Raw genomic sequence first — 14799 nt, 5'->3', positions numbered from 1 at the left:
GATCATTAACTCGTAGCAATATTTATTAGGACAGTTGGACTTCTTCCTCGTCACCGAAACTGAACCGTTCAACCTCGTTGAGAAGCTTCGTCACCCATAGGTCTCGTTCAATTCGCGACCTTGCTAGAAATACCATGCTATGGCCGGTCACTCCTAGACGAGATACAGTTTTTAGCATTTTTCCCCTTTCATGCAAACTGATTTTATCAGCAGTGGAGTCTATCTCCTCATCTTCGTCAGAAGAGGAATCAAGGTGGGGATCTTTGAGAATTACACTTTTCGAGTTAATGTTTCTCATCATGACTCTTTTAGATCCAAACCAGATCGTGAATCGGCGACAGTGTTCGTCCTCGCTGCTTTTCCATCCATCGGAGTAGATTCGTGGAACCTGGTGACTTCCGGGAGAAACTTTGCTCAACGTGGAATCGCGAATCGAAACATCCAGGTCATTCGTGGAATTGCAAAAAACGTAGCAGTTTCCTAAGCTGATCGTTGTGTAATGCTTGTAGTATGCAGTCGGCTTTATAGTTCCAGACTTGAAACTTCTATTGAACATATCGTAAAGCACAAGAAATCCTGGACATAGTAGGACATAAAACATTTTGAAGCTTTTGTGCTTCTTCCTCTTTTGGTAGAGCACTCCACTCATCATCAAAGGCTTGTCTATTGACCAGGATGATATGTTATAGAGATAAGGATCCGTGTGCGCCTTTGAAAGCTCCCATTTGTTTGGATTGTCATCAACAGTCAAGATAGATTCGTATTTGTCGTCTGGGAGATTGGAAGCTGTAATATTTTTCTCCCGTAGATTGATGATGCGTTCCAGATCTTCTTGCTTCTTCTTGATCCAGTATTCACGAAGCTGAAGAAGGTTGAAAACCCACTGGTCTCTAACTTCTCTATTACAAGCCTGAAGCCGGAGTCGAGAGCCAGACTTCATTATCAGCTCAAAAACAGAATCCACATAGCTTTCGTCATCCAACCGACTTTGTTGATAGCCCCATGCAATTGATCCAGCCAACCTAATAACGTGAGGAACCTCAGACGTAGGGATACATCGGATTTCGGAAACATTGCATAGGTCAATGATTCCTTTGCAATTCACAATAATGGACGCTCGTCTTTCAGCTTCATATAAGGCATCCATGTCTCGTCTTTCAAATTCCTCTTTTGAAATACCAGGCTTCAACCACGATATATGAGATGGATTAGAGGAAGCCAAAGGAAATGGACTTTTTTCAAAATATAGCTCTCTAGCATGCACCTTTTCTGTCAATGACTTCTCATTTAAAACTTTCCCCAGAGGACTCATTATATCAGTCATAGAATCTTCAAAAGGAGGAACTGCAGTGTAAAAGTCTTGAAACATGAGAATATTGTCAAAACTGCTGAAATAATGCAGCTTGTAATAATTTCGACCAAAAGAAGACTTGAGTTTTCCGCTCCTGTTGGACAAGCAAACCAAGAATCCTTCCACGGGCCTCGGCTCTACCATGGGTTCATTCATCAGCATTAGTGGCTCGTGCTTTAGCTCTCTCAATTCAATGTCATGAGTATTATTGAGAGTAAGCCATGTAGCTTGAAGTAATTTTTCAGACTCACCCAGGATCCATTCCAAACGATCGTATTTTTTGGCCGCGAAAGCCAAAAGATGTTTCGTGTATGGCAAGCTATTTATGAAAGTGTTTCCTTTTGGGGGAAGACATCCTTTCTCATTCAAGATCAACAACTGAGTAGCTATTATATCCACAAGTTTGTTGAAAGCATTCGAGCGCGGAACACTATATCCTCTCTCTAGCATTTTAATCTTAGAATCATTTTCCTTGATAAAGAAATCCTCAGGGCGCAAATAATTGGATAGGTTTTTAATTGTAAGCGACAGATCAATATCCGGAATATTCAATGAAAGAGTCTTCTGCTCTTCTCTTGATCGACTTTTCAGTACTGTGTTGAAAAGACTAAGCCATCGAATGGCCGATGACTGAGTTTGCGGAAGAAGGATGTACTCAAAATCCCTATGCTTTCTCATCATCTTGGAGATCGATATAGTTTTATCCAGGACGTTTCGAAATCTGATTCTCGTATCAGAGATGGACAATAGGACGTCAAATTCCAAATGTGAGGGGGAGGATTTAGGTGGTTTATTTTGATAGACATCCTCAAACATCGACTCATCATCATCAAATTGAGAAACCCCTTCAACGTCCACAAAACGGATGTTTCGCTTTTTGAAGAATTGGAGCACAATAGGATACTCATGGTTACCTGTAGAGCGCGCCACAACAATATACTCCTTCCATTTCTCGACTAGCCTTGAGGAAGCTTCAGCCTTGTATTTTGTCTCCTTCATGATAACTGTGACAAGCATCTTCTCCATTTTAACAATATTGCCGGCTGAGAATTCTTGAAACATTCTTTTCAGCTTTCGCCGTTGTTCAATCTTGGAGTATTCACTGTTGATTCTATGGCGAGCTCCGACGGTTTTATGCTGGAGTTTGTCAAATATGGTAATCATTTCCTCATTCAATTGCTCATAGAGGTCTCTAAAGTGGGAGTGGCTTTGTTGCTGATCACCAATATCTGAAACTCCAACATGTTCTTCAGGATTCAGCAGCTCTACCTCCATGGTCTTCTTTTTGGACGAGCGGTTTTTTTTGGTAGATGTCGAAAAAGTCACGGACTTCACCATTGTTGGGGCCGCAGGCTTTTCTGTACCGACTTGCCTCTGAGACGCCATTAGTGTATCAGAAGATCCAAGCGTAGTTTCATTGGAATCACCCTGTGATCCGGAATTTTGAAGTTGTCTAGTCTGGGATGTTGGTTCAATAAACTCATTTGCGGTAACAAAAGAGGCATTGGAGGAGACACCATCTGTAATTCGAACCTCTTTTCCCATGATACGCGCTTTGGCAATGTCATGATATAAATGCTTGTGTGAATATAGATCACTTGTGGCATTCTTTTCCCCACCATTCTCCAAATTAGAACGTGAAGAGAGTTTCTGATTGAATACTAAGAAGTCATCATTGGACCACCCAAGGGTCCTTGTAGGATCTTTGCGATTATTAGATTTCCGGGTACGAGATCTTCCTAGGAAAGAATCAGAGTTACCTTCATCATAGCGACGCGTGCTACAATGGTTTTTATTCCTCTGTTCTTGCTCTCTGGTCGAGCCTGTCGAGCTTCCCTCTGGACGACCGTTGATCGTTATTGAGTGTAAACTCAACGACCCAAGATCGGTTCCTGACTGCGTTTCTTCGGAGAAGTCACTAGATATACCAGAGGAAGACACGCCCATATCCGGTCGACTAGGTCTAAATCCAAAGTTACGAGCAACGTTGTCGAACATTTCAGTGGATTTTGACAGAGAGCCGTCACTCCTCTTGCCTATCTTATGCAGAGTCGATAGCAGGGCAGATTGTTTATAAAGCAACCATGATCTAGGAATTGATCCAAGCGAAATTATGGTTGTCGTTCTATTCAGTCCGTTCGCGGTACCATATCGGAGTTTGAACGCCGTGAAAGAGTAACATGGAATGTCTATTGAAGAGTCTCCTTTCCTTTGAGTATATCCATTCATATGCAACTTGGCTATAATTCGAATTCCATGAAATTTGGAAACGACGCCAAATCACCTAAACACTATTAATACCCCTTAGTTGAAACAAGGGCTCTCTAAAAAATCTCGAAAGCGACTAACGACGCGTCGAAAAATAGGACGCCCCATGATGCACGCTCTATGTATCAACCCATGCTAACTTGTACGTCGGAAGAGATGGAAACAGTTCTCGTTAGCTAAGTGACCTATGAAACATCAAAACTGGCCCCGAGGAGCACTCGAAACGCAAAAAAAGGAACGCGTTTGCTCGGCTACTTGAAAAAAACGTTGGAAGTAAAAGATGGTTAAAATTTTGCCAATGTTCTGCTCAACTTGAGGCATCATAGTTGCTAGTACATGCCATTGGATTCACCTGGATACGTAGATTGTCTGCCAAAGCTTTATTTTATTCATTACAAATACGAGCTAACTTTCTTTTTTCGCTCGGCCCGGATAAAGTAGATGCGGATCCCCAAGGAGTTCTGAATTTTTTTTTTTTGTAAGGGCCATTTTGCTTTTAGGAAATCCTTGTTCAAAAGCTCGAATTTTGGTCATTGTTCGGAGAAGAAGCTCTGTCACTTATCCAACCACTATAAAGATTGGAATTGAACAACTTTTGAATAACTGTCAGACTCCAAGGTATCCGACAAAGTCAAGCTTCGATAAGGACAGATCAACGTGATCCCGGAATTTGTCTTGATAAACAAGCCATGTCACAGGACCCAGATAATAGCGTGGGAAGCCCTTTTGAGGACAGCTATGAGTTTACGGCTGATGATTCAGACTTCAGGTTTGTCCCGGGAAGCTCTGTCACAAATACACCACGCTCCACGGCCCCTCCTAGTGGGAGGTCGGCCTCCAAAAGATCGCAACGCTCACAGTTCCAGGACACACTATTTGATACCGCAGATGAGTATGAAGATGATGTGTTTGGGATGACAAAGTCCGGTTCAAGAAAGTTCTCCACTGTCAATTTGCAGGATGCGCATGTTAGATTCGAGGGTGAGGGAAGCGAAGACGACGAAGAAGAAGAAGATTATTTGGGCGATTTGCCACGGTCAAATAGCACGGCCATCAAGCGACACAGATGGGGCACTCAGAGACGCAAGGACGGGAAACCCTTGTCCAGGAACAAAACGTTCAAACGGAATCTCTCGAAGAAAATGCCGGGCCGGAGAATGTTCAGCGGTGGAGATTCTGCCGATAGGGACGACGATAATGACGATGGAAGTCAAGATCGATCGTCAGAAAAGAGAAATATTTATTGGAACCTTGCTTTGCCGGACAGCGAAAAAGACAGTGATGGCAATCCTCCAGAATATACAAGGAACAAAATTCGGACCACCAAGTATACACCGCTTTCATTCATTCCTAAAAATCTGTACTACCAATTTGAGAACGTCGCCAATATCTACTTCTTGATCATGATTATCATGGGAGCTTTTGAGATTTTCGGAGTTCCCAGTCCTGCTTTGTCAGCCGTTCCACTGATCGTTATTGTGGCTATCACAGCATTCAAGGATGCGCTTGAAGATTCCAGACGTACTGGCTTGGATCTAGAAGTCAACAACCAGGTCACTCACATTTTGAAGGGCATGGAAAATCCTAACTTCAATGGGGAGCATATCAGCTTGTGGAGGAGAATAAAGAAATTTTCCTCTCATCGAATGCTGGATTTGATTCACAAAGTAAAAGGCAAGAAAAGGATAGACCCTCTTAGGGAGGACCCAGCCCAAATTAGAAAATCAATAGATAGCTTTGATTACAGAAAAAGTTTTCAGGGCGACCATGCTGCGAGCTCAGCATCGCTGACAAGTGACGCAGCAGCAGATCCATTCTCCGATAAGAATGAGGAGATCGGAGGGGACATGTATGCGACCAGAATTGAGCCATTTACAGCCCCTCCCTCATCCACTAGTCACAAGAATTTGAATCCAACTTTCAAAAAAGACTATTGGAAAAATGTTCACGTTGGTGATATTGTGAAGATCAAAGCTAATGAGTCAATTCCAGTTGATCTCCTAATTTTGTCGACTTCTGATGCCGATGGAGCTTGTTATACCGAGACAAAGAACTTGGACGGTGAAACTAATCTGAAAGTCAAACAGGCTCTCAAGTGTTCATCAGCATCAATAAAATCCGTTAATGATTTAGCCAGATGCAAATTTTGGCTGGAGAGCGAGGGACCGAAAGCCAATTTGTACAATTACCAAGGAAACCTCAGATACTACGTTGCTGGAGACGATACTGGCAAAATGTCTAATGAGCCTGTTACAATTAACAACATGCTCCTTCGTGGCTGTACGCTGAGAAATACCAAATGGGTTGTTGGAATGGTTGTCTTCACTGGTGACGATACGAAAATCATGATGAATGCTGGTGTGACACCTTCCAAAAGATCAAGAATATCTCGCGAATTGAATGGTTGCGTCATCTTCAATTTTGTTTTGCTCTTCCTCTTATGTTTCGTCAGTGGTTTGGTCAATGGAATTTATTACCACAAACCCAATACCATCAGGAACTATTTCGAGTATGGAACAATTGCGGGTTCACCAGCTGCAAATGGTGTGCTTGGGTTTTTCGTTGCTCTCATTCTGTACCAATCGTTGGTTCCTATCTCTCTTTACATTTCCATTGAGATCATCAAAACAGCACAGGCATTTTTCATTTATTCAGATGTTCACATGTATTATAATAGGTTGGATTATCCATGTACCCCAAAGTCCTGGAACATTTCGGATGATCTTGGTCAGATTGAGTACATTTTCAGTGACAAAACTGGAACATTAACGCAAAATGTGATGGAATTCAAAAAATGTACAATAAACGGTGTCACGTATGGACGGGCATATACCGAAGCCTATGCAGGTATTAGAAGACGTCAAGGAATTGACGTTGAAGAAGAGGCAGCGAGGGAGAAGGAAGAGATTGCCAAGGATAAAGTCGAAATGATTAATATGCTGAGAGTCATCAATCAGGGAAAATTATCACCAGATGTCCAAGATGAACTGACTTTCGTTTCGAAGCCATTCGCGGAAGACTTGAAAGGTAATTCTGGAATCGCACAAAAGCAAGCCCTAGAACATTTCATGCTTGCGCTAGCTCTATGTCACAGTGTTCTAACTGAGCCATCAGAAAAATACCCAGGAAAGATGGAGCTTAAAGCACAAAGTCCTGACGAAGCCGCACTCGTGGCTACAGCAAAAGATGTTGGATTCGAGTTTGTGAGAAGAACTAAAAAGGGATTAGTTTTGAACGTTCAAGGTGTTGAGAAGGAGTATCAGATTCTGAACATTTTAGAGTTTAATTCGACCAGAAAAAGAATGAGTGTTATGATAAAGATCCCTCCAACTGACAAAAACAAAGAGCCAACTGTTCTTTTGATATGTAAAGGTGCCGATTCCATAATTTACTCTAGGTTGGGTGAATCCAACGATCAGGAACTGCTAGACAAAACCGCGATCCACCTAGAGGAATTTGCAACAGAGGGATTGAGAACCCTGTGCATTGCTCAGAGAGAGCTAACGTGGTCTGAATATGAAGAATGGCAGGCCAGACACAATATTGCATCTTCTGCTTTGGATCAAAGGGAAGAAAAAATGGAAGAGGTGGCTTCTTCGATTGAGCAGGGTTTGACTCTTCTCGGAGGGACTGCTATTGAGGATCGTCTTCAAGATGGCGTTCCCGATTCAATTCAACTTTTAGCGAAGGCAGGCATCAAACTTTGGGTTCTGACTGGTGACAAGGTTGAAACCGCTATCAACATTGGCTTTTCATGTAATATGTTGGAAAATGGTATGGACTTGCTTGTCATCAAGGTATCAGGAGAAGACATTGAATCGTTATTCACCGAAGGTGAGATGAAGTCTCTGGCTGGGAACAAGGCGGAACTGGTGTTGGCTCTCATTGAGAAGTATTTGAACACACATTTTGACATGGAGGGTTCATTGGATGAGCTTCAACATGCTAAAAAAAATCATTCTCTACCCTCTGGAAACTTTGGCTTGGTCATTGATGGTGAAGCCTTGAAGCTAGCACTAAACGAAAAAACAAAGTACAAGTTCCTACTCTTGTGCAAGCAGTGCAAGGCTGTCCTTTGTTGTCGTGTTTCTCCCGCACAGAAGGCCGCGGTGGTCAAGCTGGTTAAAGAAAGTTTGGACGTCATGACTTTGGCTATTGGTGACGGATCCAACGATGTGGCTATGATTCAGGCCGCTGATGTCGGTGTTGGTATTGCCGGTGAGGAAGGAACGCAAGCTGTTATGTCGGCAGATTATGCTCTTGGTCAGTTCAGATATCTGGCGAGACTGGTTTTGGTCCATGGAAGATGGTCTTATAAACGGCTTGCGGAAATGATTCCAAGCTTCTTCTACAAAAACGTGGTGTTCACGCTGGCTCTGTTTTGGTATGGAATCTATGACGATTTTGACGGAACATACCTATTCGAGTACACGTACCTGATGTTCTACAATTTGGCATATACCTCGCTGCCAGTCATTTTCATGGGTATTTTTGACCAAGATGTTCCGGGTCATATCTCCTTGTTGGTGCCGCAGCTCTACCAAACTGGCATTTTGAGAAAAGAATGGACAATGGAGAAATTTTGGTGGTACATGACAGATGGATTTTACCAATCTTTGATATCATATTTCTACCCTTACTTCCTCTACTACAAGAATAGTGTTGTCACTTTCAACGGATTGAGTTTGGATCACAGATACCTGGTTGGTGCCCTGGTCGCCACCATTGCCACTACTTCTTGCGACTTGTATGTTCTGTTCCATATTCACAGATGGGATTGGCTTACGGTTCTTATTATCTCTCTGTCGATCCTTGTGGTGTTTGGATGGACCGGTATTTGGTCGTCATCTACCTATTCGGGAGAGTTTTACAAGTCCGCTGCTCGCATGTATGGCACGCCATCGTTTTGGGCATGTTATTTCCCAGGCGTGTTGACTTGCATTTTACCAAGATTCACGTATGACTTCATTTGCAAACTGTGGTATCCGAAGGATATTGACATTATTAGGGAAGCCGTTGCCAAAGGGGACTTTGACCAGTACCACGAGGATTACGATCCGACGGATCCAGATAGAGTGCAAATCTCAAATTACACCAAAGAACAGTTGGCGGAAACACCTATTCATCTACCTGACACGCCTGTCACCCCATTCAGAGATTCGATCAATGGAACTGGAGGAAAACGTGCGTCAGTCTTCCAGCGACTGTTCAAAAAGGACAGGGACTCGACCGCGTCTCCAATCCCGATTTCTGAGTCTGTAGATACTCTGGCTACAGAAGAAATTGAAATGGAATTCACAGATAATTTGCAGAGACCTTCTTTGACTGTGAAAAGAGACCCTCGAATCATGACGGATGCTGACCGAATGGCTCGTCTAAGAAGCCGAATCAGCCGGAACTCTCTCGACACGAATAGACAGAGGTCCCTAGATTTGACAAGACAGCAAATGGAGGAAATGGAAGGCCGCGAATCCTCGCCCCAGCGTTTGCGTTCCAGCCTAGAAATTCCTGGCGTGACGACGGCTGAGAATTTGATAGGGCGTCTGTCAAGAGAACATGAAAGAGAATGATTCATTCTATGTACAATTATAAAGCTTTTGGAAATACTCGTTCAACGAGGTTTGAAACGAACCCTTTATCGTAAACATTTTGTAGGTCCTTCCAGGAGCGGACCAATTTGGGTTCGTGGGCATTTACTGGAGTGCCACCCAAAGTGGTATATCCTGTCTCATGGGCGATGATGTATTTGCAACCATTCTCAGTGTCAACTCTGTACAATAAGCGGCTCTCAAATAGATACCGAATATAGTCCCATTTGGCAGTCTCGTTCGTGGTGACTCCCAGGTAGATGTACCGCAGATGTTCTGCTAAGAAAACTGCTACCAATGGCAGCAACAAAATGCACAATAGAAATAGAGCTCCAGATATCTTATTTACGGAGTTCGTTTTCGTCACTGTATGCCAGAACATGCGTGGAGTGGTAGCTAATGCTATCCAGCACAAATATGCTCCATACGTAAACGTCCAGACCTTGGATGCCAGGAACGTCAAAAAGTAGCGATAGGTGTAGTACCCAACGTCATTGTTCAGCCAAACACAGTGATGATCAAATAGCTGGACACAGCGGTCGCACGTGGAGCAGTGTTTGCTTCTTGCTGGTTTTAGAGTTTTGCACGTCCGACAAGTCGAAGGAGTGTATATTATTTCGTCGAATGGGTAAATGCAAGCTGGTTTCGACCCCGGATCGAGTAGCACAGCCATGGAAAACGTGTAGTAATTGAGTAGGACAGAGGGGATAACGATACTGAGGTGATTCTTTGGTAATAGCGGCAGTGTGTTCTTTGCAAAAAGCCACAATGCTGAGGAGTATACTACAATGTAGAAGGCCGGTATAGCCCATCCTGCGAAACGAGCCATAAAACGTAACTTCCCATTGAAATGGTGCGAGTCAAGGTATTTCAGCGTTGAGACACTTCCATCCAATAGACGGCTTAACTTTGAGTGTAATAGGGAGATAAATGTGTTGCGAAACACTGGAAGATCGCCAAGCAGTAAAATGCACACAACAGCTGCCAACGATAGAAGCAGAGGTACGAGCATGGTTTCGATAATTATTACCCGGCTCCTCTATATTTATTCAAAATATGTTCTCTCTGTTCCAGCGGGCCCAGACCGTGTCGAACTATGTTCTGACGCTTGTGATGACGATGGCTGCAGTCATCTCTGTGTCATGGTTGATTCAGCTACACTTCAGCGAGCACGGCTCAATCCCGGCGCACATTTCAGTCAACAAGGCTGTTAACACGATGAAATATTCGAGGAACTTTGGAGGCCGTCCAAACTCTGGGAAAGAAAACGTCAGACTGGCTTTTGACGTCACGACAGATTTGTCGTCTTTATTCAATTGGAACACCAAGCAGGTGTTTGTGTATTTAGTTGGGGAGTATCCTGGAAAAAAAGACGAGGTGTCCAAAGTTGTGTTTTGGGACAAAATCATACCGACTAAAGAAGACAGCATCTTGGAACTAACCGATGTGCGCTCAAAGTATTCTGTGTGGGACTACTATCCCAATCTGCACAATAAGACTGCCACGCTCAAGCTAGAGTATAACATTCAACCGCATGTTGGACCCTTGATTTGGGGCACGGCAGATGCATTTACACAGCTACAATTTCCCGAAATATTATGAATGCAAATGATTTATATACAGACTATGTTTGCTGCTGGTGGGTCTTGACCATCTTGTTGTACATGCGTTTTTTGTCATACTTCGTCCGAACGTCGATCACAATGTTTTTGGCCTCTTCAAGCAGCCCGGCTTTGGCTTGTTGCAATTGGTCGAGCTTTTCCTTGTAAGCCTTGATGTATTCCTGTAGATCCTGCAACTCCTGCCCCTTCGCCTCGCGTGCGGAGTCCGAGATTTTCTGTAGTAGCATCTTGAGCAGCCTCGAGTACTCATCAATCTCATTTATTCGAGAGCGAATATACCTGTGGCGCTTTGTGCGAATCTCCTTAGAGGCTTCAATGCGCGTGTGTTTGTCGGCAATACTGGTCTGCAACATCGCTTTGAGCCTAAGTTTGTTGAAGTTCTCTTGTATATGTGACCTGTGGCGCAAAATAATATCTCTCTTGGCCAAAACCGGGGACCGCAACACTTCCAGAGCTTCCGATCGCGGCATGGCTTTGAGATGCTTAGTGAGATTCATTAGTATCAGATGGAAATGCAGGGGACTCGAGCGGATCGGAGCAGGCGGCAGCGTCGCTGAACTTTTGAACTGCAACCGCAAGAAACGCTGTCGGCCACGTCTCATGAGATCAGTCAATAAATAGCGCTCAATGAACTTGACGGTCTCATGAACCAGAGTCGGATCCATACTTAGCTTCAGTGCTGCCTCGTTAATGTTCAAGCTGCTCAGCACGAAACCGTCCGCCAACATCTGCTCGACGGCTTGAGGAATTGTTTTCAGCTGGCCTTGGTGAACCAATTGCTTCAAACGGTAAGGCCAGACATCAATGATCGCTTCCTTCAGATATCGCGAAATCGCTTCAGGCTTCAGCGATCTATCTCGCAGCCTGATTTCATCTAGAGTTTGCAAGGTGGATCCTGTATGCAAACGGAAATTAAGATCGTCCATTTTATCGTACACCTGCGTATTCTTCAGACGAGCGTGCACGATTTTCTGTCTCACAATGGAATAATATCTGTTGAAGCAACTGTCAAACTCCTGCCAACGGTTTTCCTTGCCAAGAATCATCAACTCTAAGGCCAAGATATGAACGTTGTCCAAAAAGTAAGAACTGGACGTTTCGATGTACGTTTCGAATAAAGAACGAGCCTTCCGTGTCTGGTTCTCATTTAGCAAACACTTTATAGCTGTTTTGAAGGCCGCGGGACTCAAATCCTTTTCTGCAAATCCCAGAGAGTCCTTAGATTTGTTGTTCAACAGTTCTTCCATGAGTGAAGCATTGAAATTGCTCACCAAGTCCGTTCCAGCTTGAAGAACTAGAGAATACGTCTTGGAGCTAATTTCGACTCCCCTGGAAAGCGCAACTCCAATGAGACCAAAAGCGTTCTGCAAGTTTCCCATTCGCATGTATTGGAAGAAAACCTGGTTGAGCAACTTTGAAGGGAACTTTCCGTAATGCTCCCTCAAACCATCCATAAACTTGACTAGGCTGTTGAACTTGCGACGACGACAGTATGCAATCAAAAATGGCTCATACGACTCGACCTTCAACTCATCCTTGTATTTGCCAGAAAAATCGGCCCACAGAGCGTCGAAAGTGCGCAAGTTGCCTAATCTTGATGCTGCTAGTAAAGCCACCTCGTGACTGCCATAGCAGTCTAACTTATCAGCCTGCAGTTTTCTGAATATGTCAATCACAGTGTCGTATCTTTGTGAGTTGAAATGGGCTTTCAATATCCATGTAAAATCAGGCGCCTCTGGCGTGAGTCCAAACTTGGGGTAGTACACGCTCAACAGCGTCTCGATGCTCTTATGGTCACCCCCAATAGCACAGTTACTCACAAATCCTGAAAAGTTGTTCCTTTTCAAAGTAGCATTCTTTATCTTGGTCAGCTCATCCAGAAGCTGGAAACATGCCACTAACTCGTTCGTTCCAGAAAGCGCTTGTAACATGAGGCCGTACGCTTTGGGGGAGAGAGGAATTTTGAAATGCGAGTAGGCTGCGAACCATTGCAAACAATCAGCGTATGCCTGTTTTTTTATGTGTGACTTGATGATGGCCTGTAAAACTCTATCTGTGGGGGTCATTCCCCTTCTTAGAAACATCTCCCATAATTCCAGAGTTTGGTCCGTGGCTCCACGACTAGCGAGTGCCTCGAACATCCTAGTGTAATCTTCCAAAGTTGGGGTGTACTGCAATCGAGACAAACTAGAGAAAAATGCATTTAGCTCATCCCATCGATTAGCCCTGCCGAGCATCTCTAACACTTCTTTGACAACGTATCGGTGTGCTTCCTGAGGCAGGCTTTTGAAAACATTATATGCTTTGCTTTTGTCCAGTTGCAGCGTGGCTAGAAATGTCCCGACTTGATCAATTACTGAAATTTCTAGTCCCAGTTGATTTTTCAATTTGACAAGGTCAAACACATATTGATGGTCACCCCAGCGCGAGTACCCAAAAATAAGGCAGCTGATGAACTTGTCCAATTGAGCGCGGTCTAGATCAAGGTGATCAGCAAAATGTTTGGGAAGCCTTCCAGCGAATAAGTATCGGTGTTTGAGAATGTAGAGCTCCCTGGGTACTTGGTCTGATAATTGTATGTCAGGGAATTCGTGTGCCCATAAGTAGCAGCTTTCTATCGGACTCGTCTTTGAGAGCATAGCAAAGATGATGTCTTTTTTCCTGTGTGGATCAATCAACTGGTTTGCCAACTTGTACCTATTTTTCAGATCCCCAGAGCGAAGTACACGGTACGCCTCTGCCAAGAACTGGACATCGCAATTCTCAGAACCCAGTATGTCCACCGCTGCTTTGGCCATAGCTTGCTTCTTTTCCGGGGACTTCGACGTCCATATCTGATGCCTAAGATGTTTAGTGAGCGCTAAAGATAATCCTCGATAGCCCTTAATATGGTTTAGTAGACTGGCATCGTGGGATTCTTCGAACTGTAGTATCGCACTGACTTCTCGCGTATTATTCAGGTTGTCAAGCCTCCGAAGCAGGTGGCTTGTCTTCTTGGTACTGTATTGTTCAAGAAAAGAGTTCAAATCCTCCAGCGTTCCATATTTGTCAATGATGGTGGTAAGTGGATAAAACTGTGATTCTTTCAAACCTGCGAATTTGTCGACGGAATCTCTAAACAGTTTCACGATCAGGCTTTCGTAGCGATTCTTGTACAAGTAGTCAAAAAGCTCGGCTTTCTCGTTATCGTGCTCGTTTTTGGTGTTTGTTTTCTTAAGCTCTATATATTGTTCCACTTTATCGTGAGCTTCTTTGAATGATTTGGAAGAGGATGGCTGCTCGGCCATAATCTTCAAATTATGCTCGAAGAACTTGGTATTCGTCATGGAAATGTTGCGTTTGAATTGCTGTAGCTGGATGGCGATGTAGCGCAGTCGATCTCGTGAAAGAATCGGAACAAGACCACTATAGCGATACGTATCTCGGGACAATGTTGTGGTCAGGTCAAGACACCATTGCAAAGCAAGCTCTCGCCTGGTAGCAGACTGCAACTCTGTACATCGCAGAAGTGCGAGCTTGAGGTTGCTCATGTCAGATAAAAGAGCTTGTTCTTTTTCCGTAAAATTTGTTCGTAGAAAAAGTCTTGAGCCGCAAGAAGGAAAAAAAAAATAAGTTCAAACTCTTAGAATAGCTACAATCATGTCTAAGAAATATGACAGAGAGACGAAGAGTACGTATACTTGCAAATATAGACTAACAGTCAGCTCGTGACATCAAAAAGGCTCTTGCACATAGGGCAAACCTGAGGAGAAGCTATTTCAAATTGGTGAACCAAGAGAAAACACCATCAGAAGAACCAAAGCCATCCAAACCGCTCACATATCAGGAACGAATCAAAATAAAGCAGGAACGCAAGGAACGCAGCAGGTTACAGAAGATAGAAAGGACAAGGCAAAAGCTACAACAGATGAAAGAAAAGGAGAAACAAAGAGAACAAAAGACAAAAAGCCTAAAGAATGCGAAGACAAGA

The 14799-nt window shown here is 43.7% G+C and overlaps 5 protein-coding genes across 5 annotated transcripts; 2 read left to right on the top strand and 3 right to left on the bottom strand.

Moving 5' to 3' along the window:
• Window positions 1-25: 25 nt before the first annotated feature.
• Window positions 26-3580, bottom strand: KL928_001727 (uncharacterized protein; the record flags this gene model as incomplete). Its single annotated transcript, XM_043202124.1, has 1 exon — window positions 26-3580. The coding sequence occupies one exon, from the start codon at window positions 3578-3580 to the stop codon at window positions 26-28; it is 3555 nt and encodes a 1184-aa protein (XP_043061004.1).
• A 728-nt stretch (window positions 3581-4308) lies between these two features.
• Window positions 4309-9189, top strand: KL928_001726 (uncharacterized protein; the record flags this gene model as incomplete). Its single annotated transcript, XM_043202123.1, has 1 exon — window positions 4309-9189. The coding sequence occupies one exon, from the start codon at window positions 4309-4311 to the stop codon at window positions 9187-9189; it is 4881 nt and encodes a 1626-aa protein (XP_043061003.1).
• A 16-nt stretch (window positions 9190-9205) lies between these two features.
• On the bottom strand, window positions 9206-10219 carry KL928_001725 (uncharacterized protein; the record flags this gene model as incomplete). The annotated part of the gene is made up of 1 exon (XM_043202122.1): window positions 9206-10219. One exon carries the CDS (start codon window positions 10217-10219, stop codon window positions 9206-9208), a length of 1014 nt encoding a protein of 337 aa, XP_043061002.1.
• Window positions 10220-10263: 44 nt separating this feature from the next.
• KL928_001724 (uncharacterized protein) lies at window positions 10264-10809 on the top strand (the record flags this gene model as incomplete). Its single annotated transcript, XM_043202121.1, has 1 exon — window positions 10264-10809. The coding sequence occupies one exon, from the start codon at window positions 10264-10266 to the stop codon at window positions 10807-10809; it is 546 nt and encodes a 181-aa protein (XP_043061001.1).
• Window positions 10810-10831: 22 nt separating this feature from the next.
• KL928_001723 (uncharacterized protein) lies at window positions 10832-14359 on the bottom strand (the record flags this gene model as incomplete). The annotated part of the gene is made up of 1 exon (XM_043202120.1): window positions 10832-14359. The coding sequence occupies one exon, from the start codon at window positions 14357-14359 to the stop codon at window positions 10832-10834; it is 3528 nt and encodes a 1175-aa protein (XP_043061000.1).
• Window positions 14360-14799: the final 440 nt, after the last annotated feature.

Source organism: Ogataea angusta (assembly GCF_019207475.1).
Source record: "Ogataea angusta isolate 61-244 chromosome Unknown 61-244_NODE_3_length_881311_cov_93.026150, whole genome shotgun sequence".
Taxonomy (NCBI): Eukaryota; Fungi; Ascomycota; class Pichiomycetes; order Pichiales; family Pichiaceae; genus Ogataea; species Ogataea angusta.
This window is presented reverse-complemented; position numbering and strand designations above follow the sequence as displayed.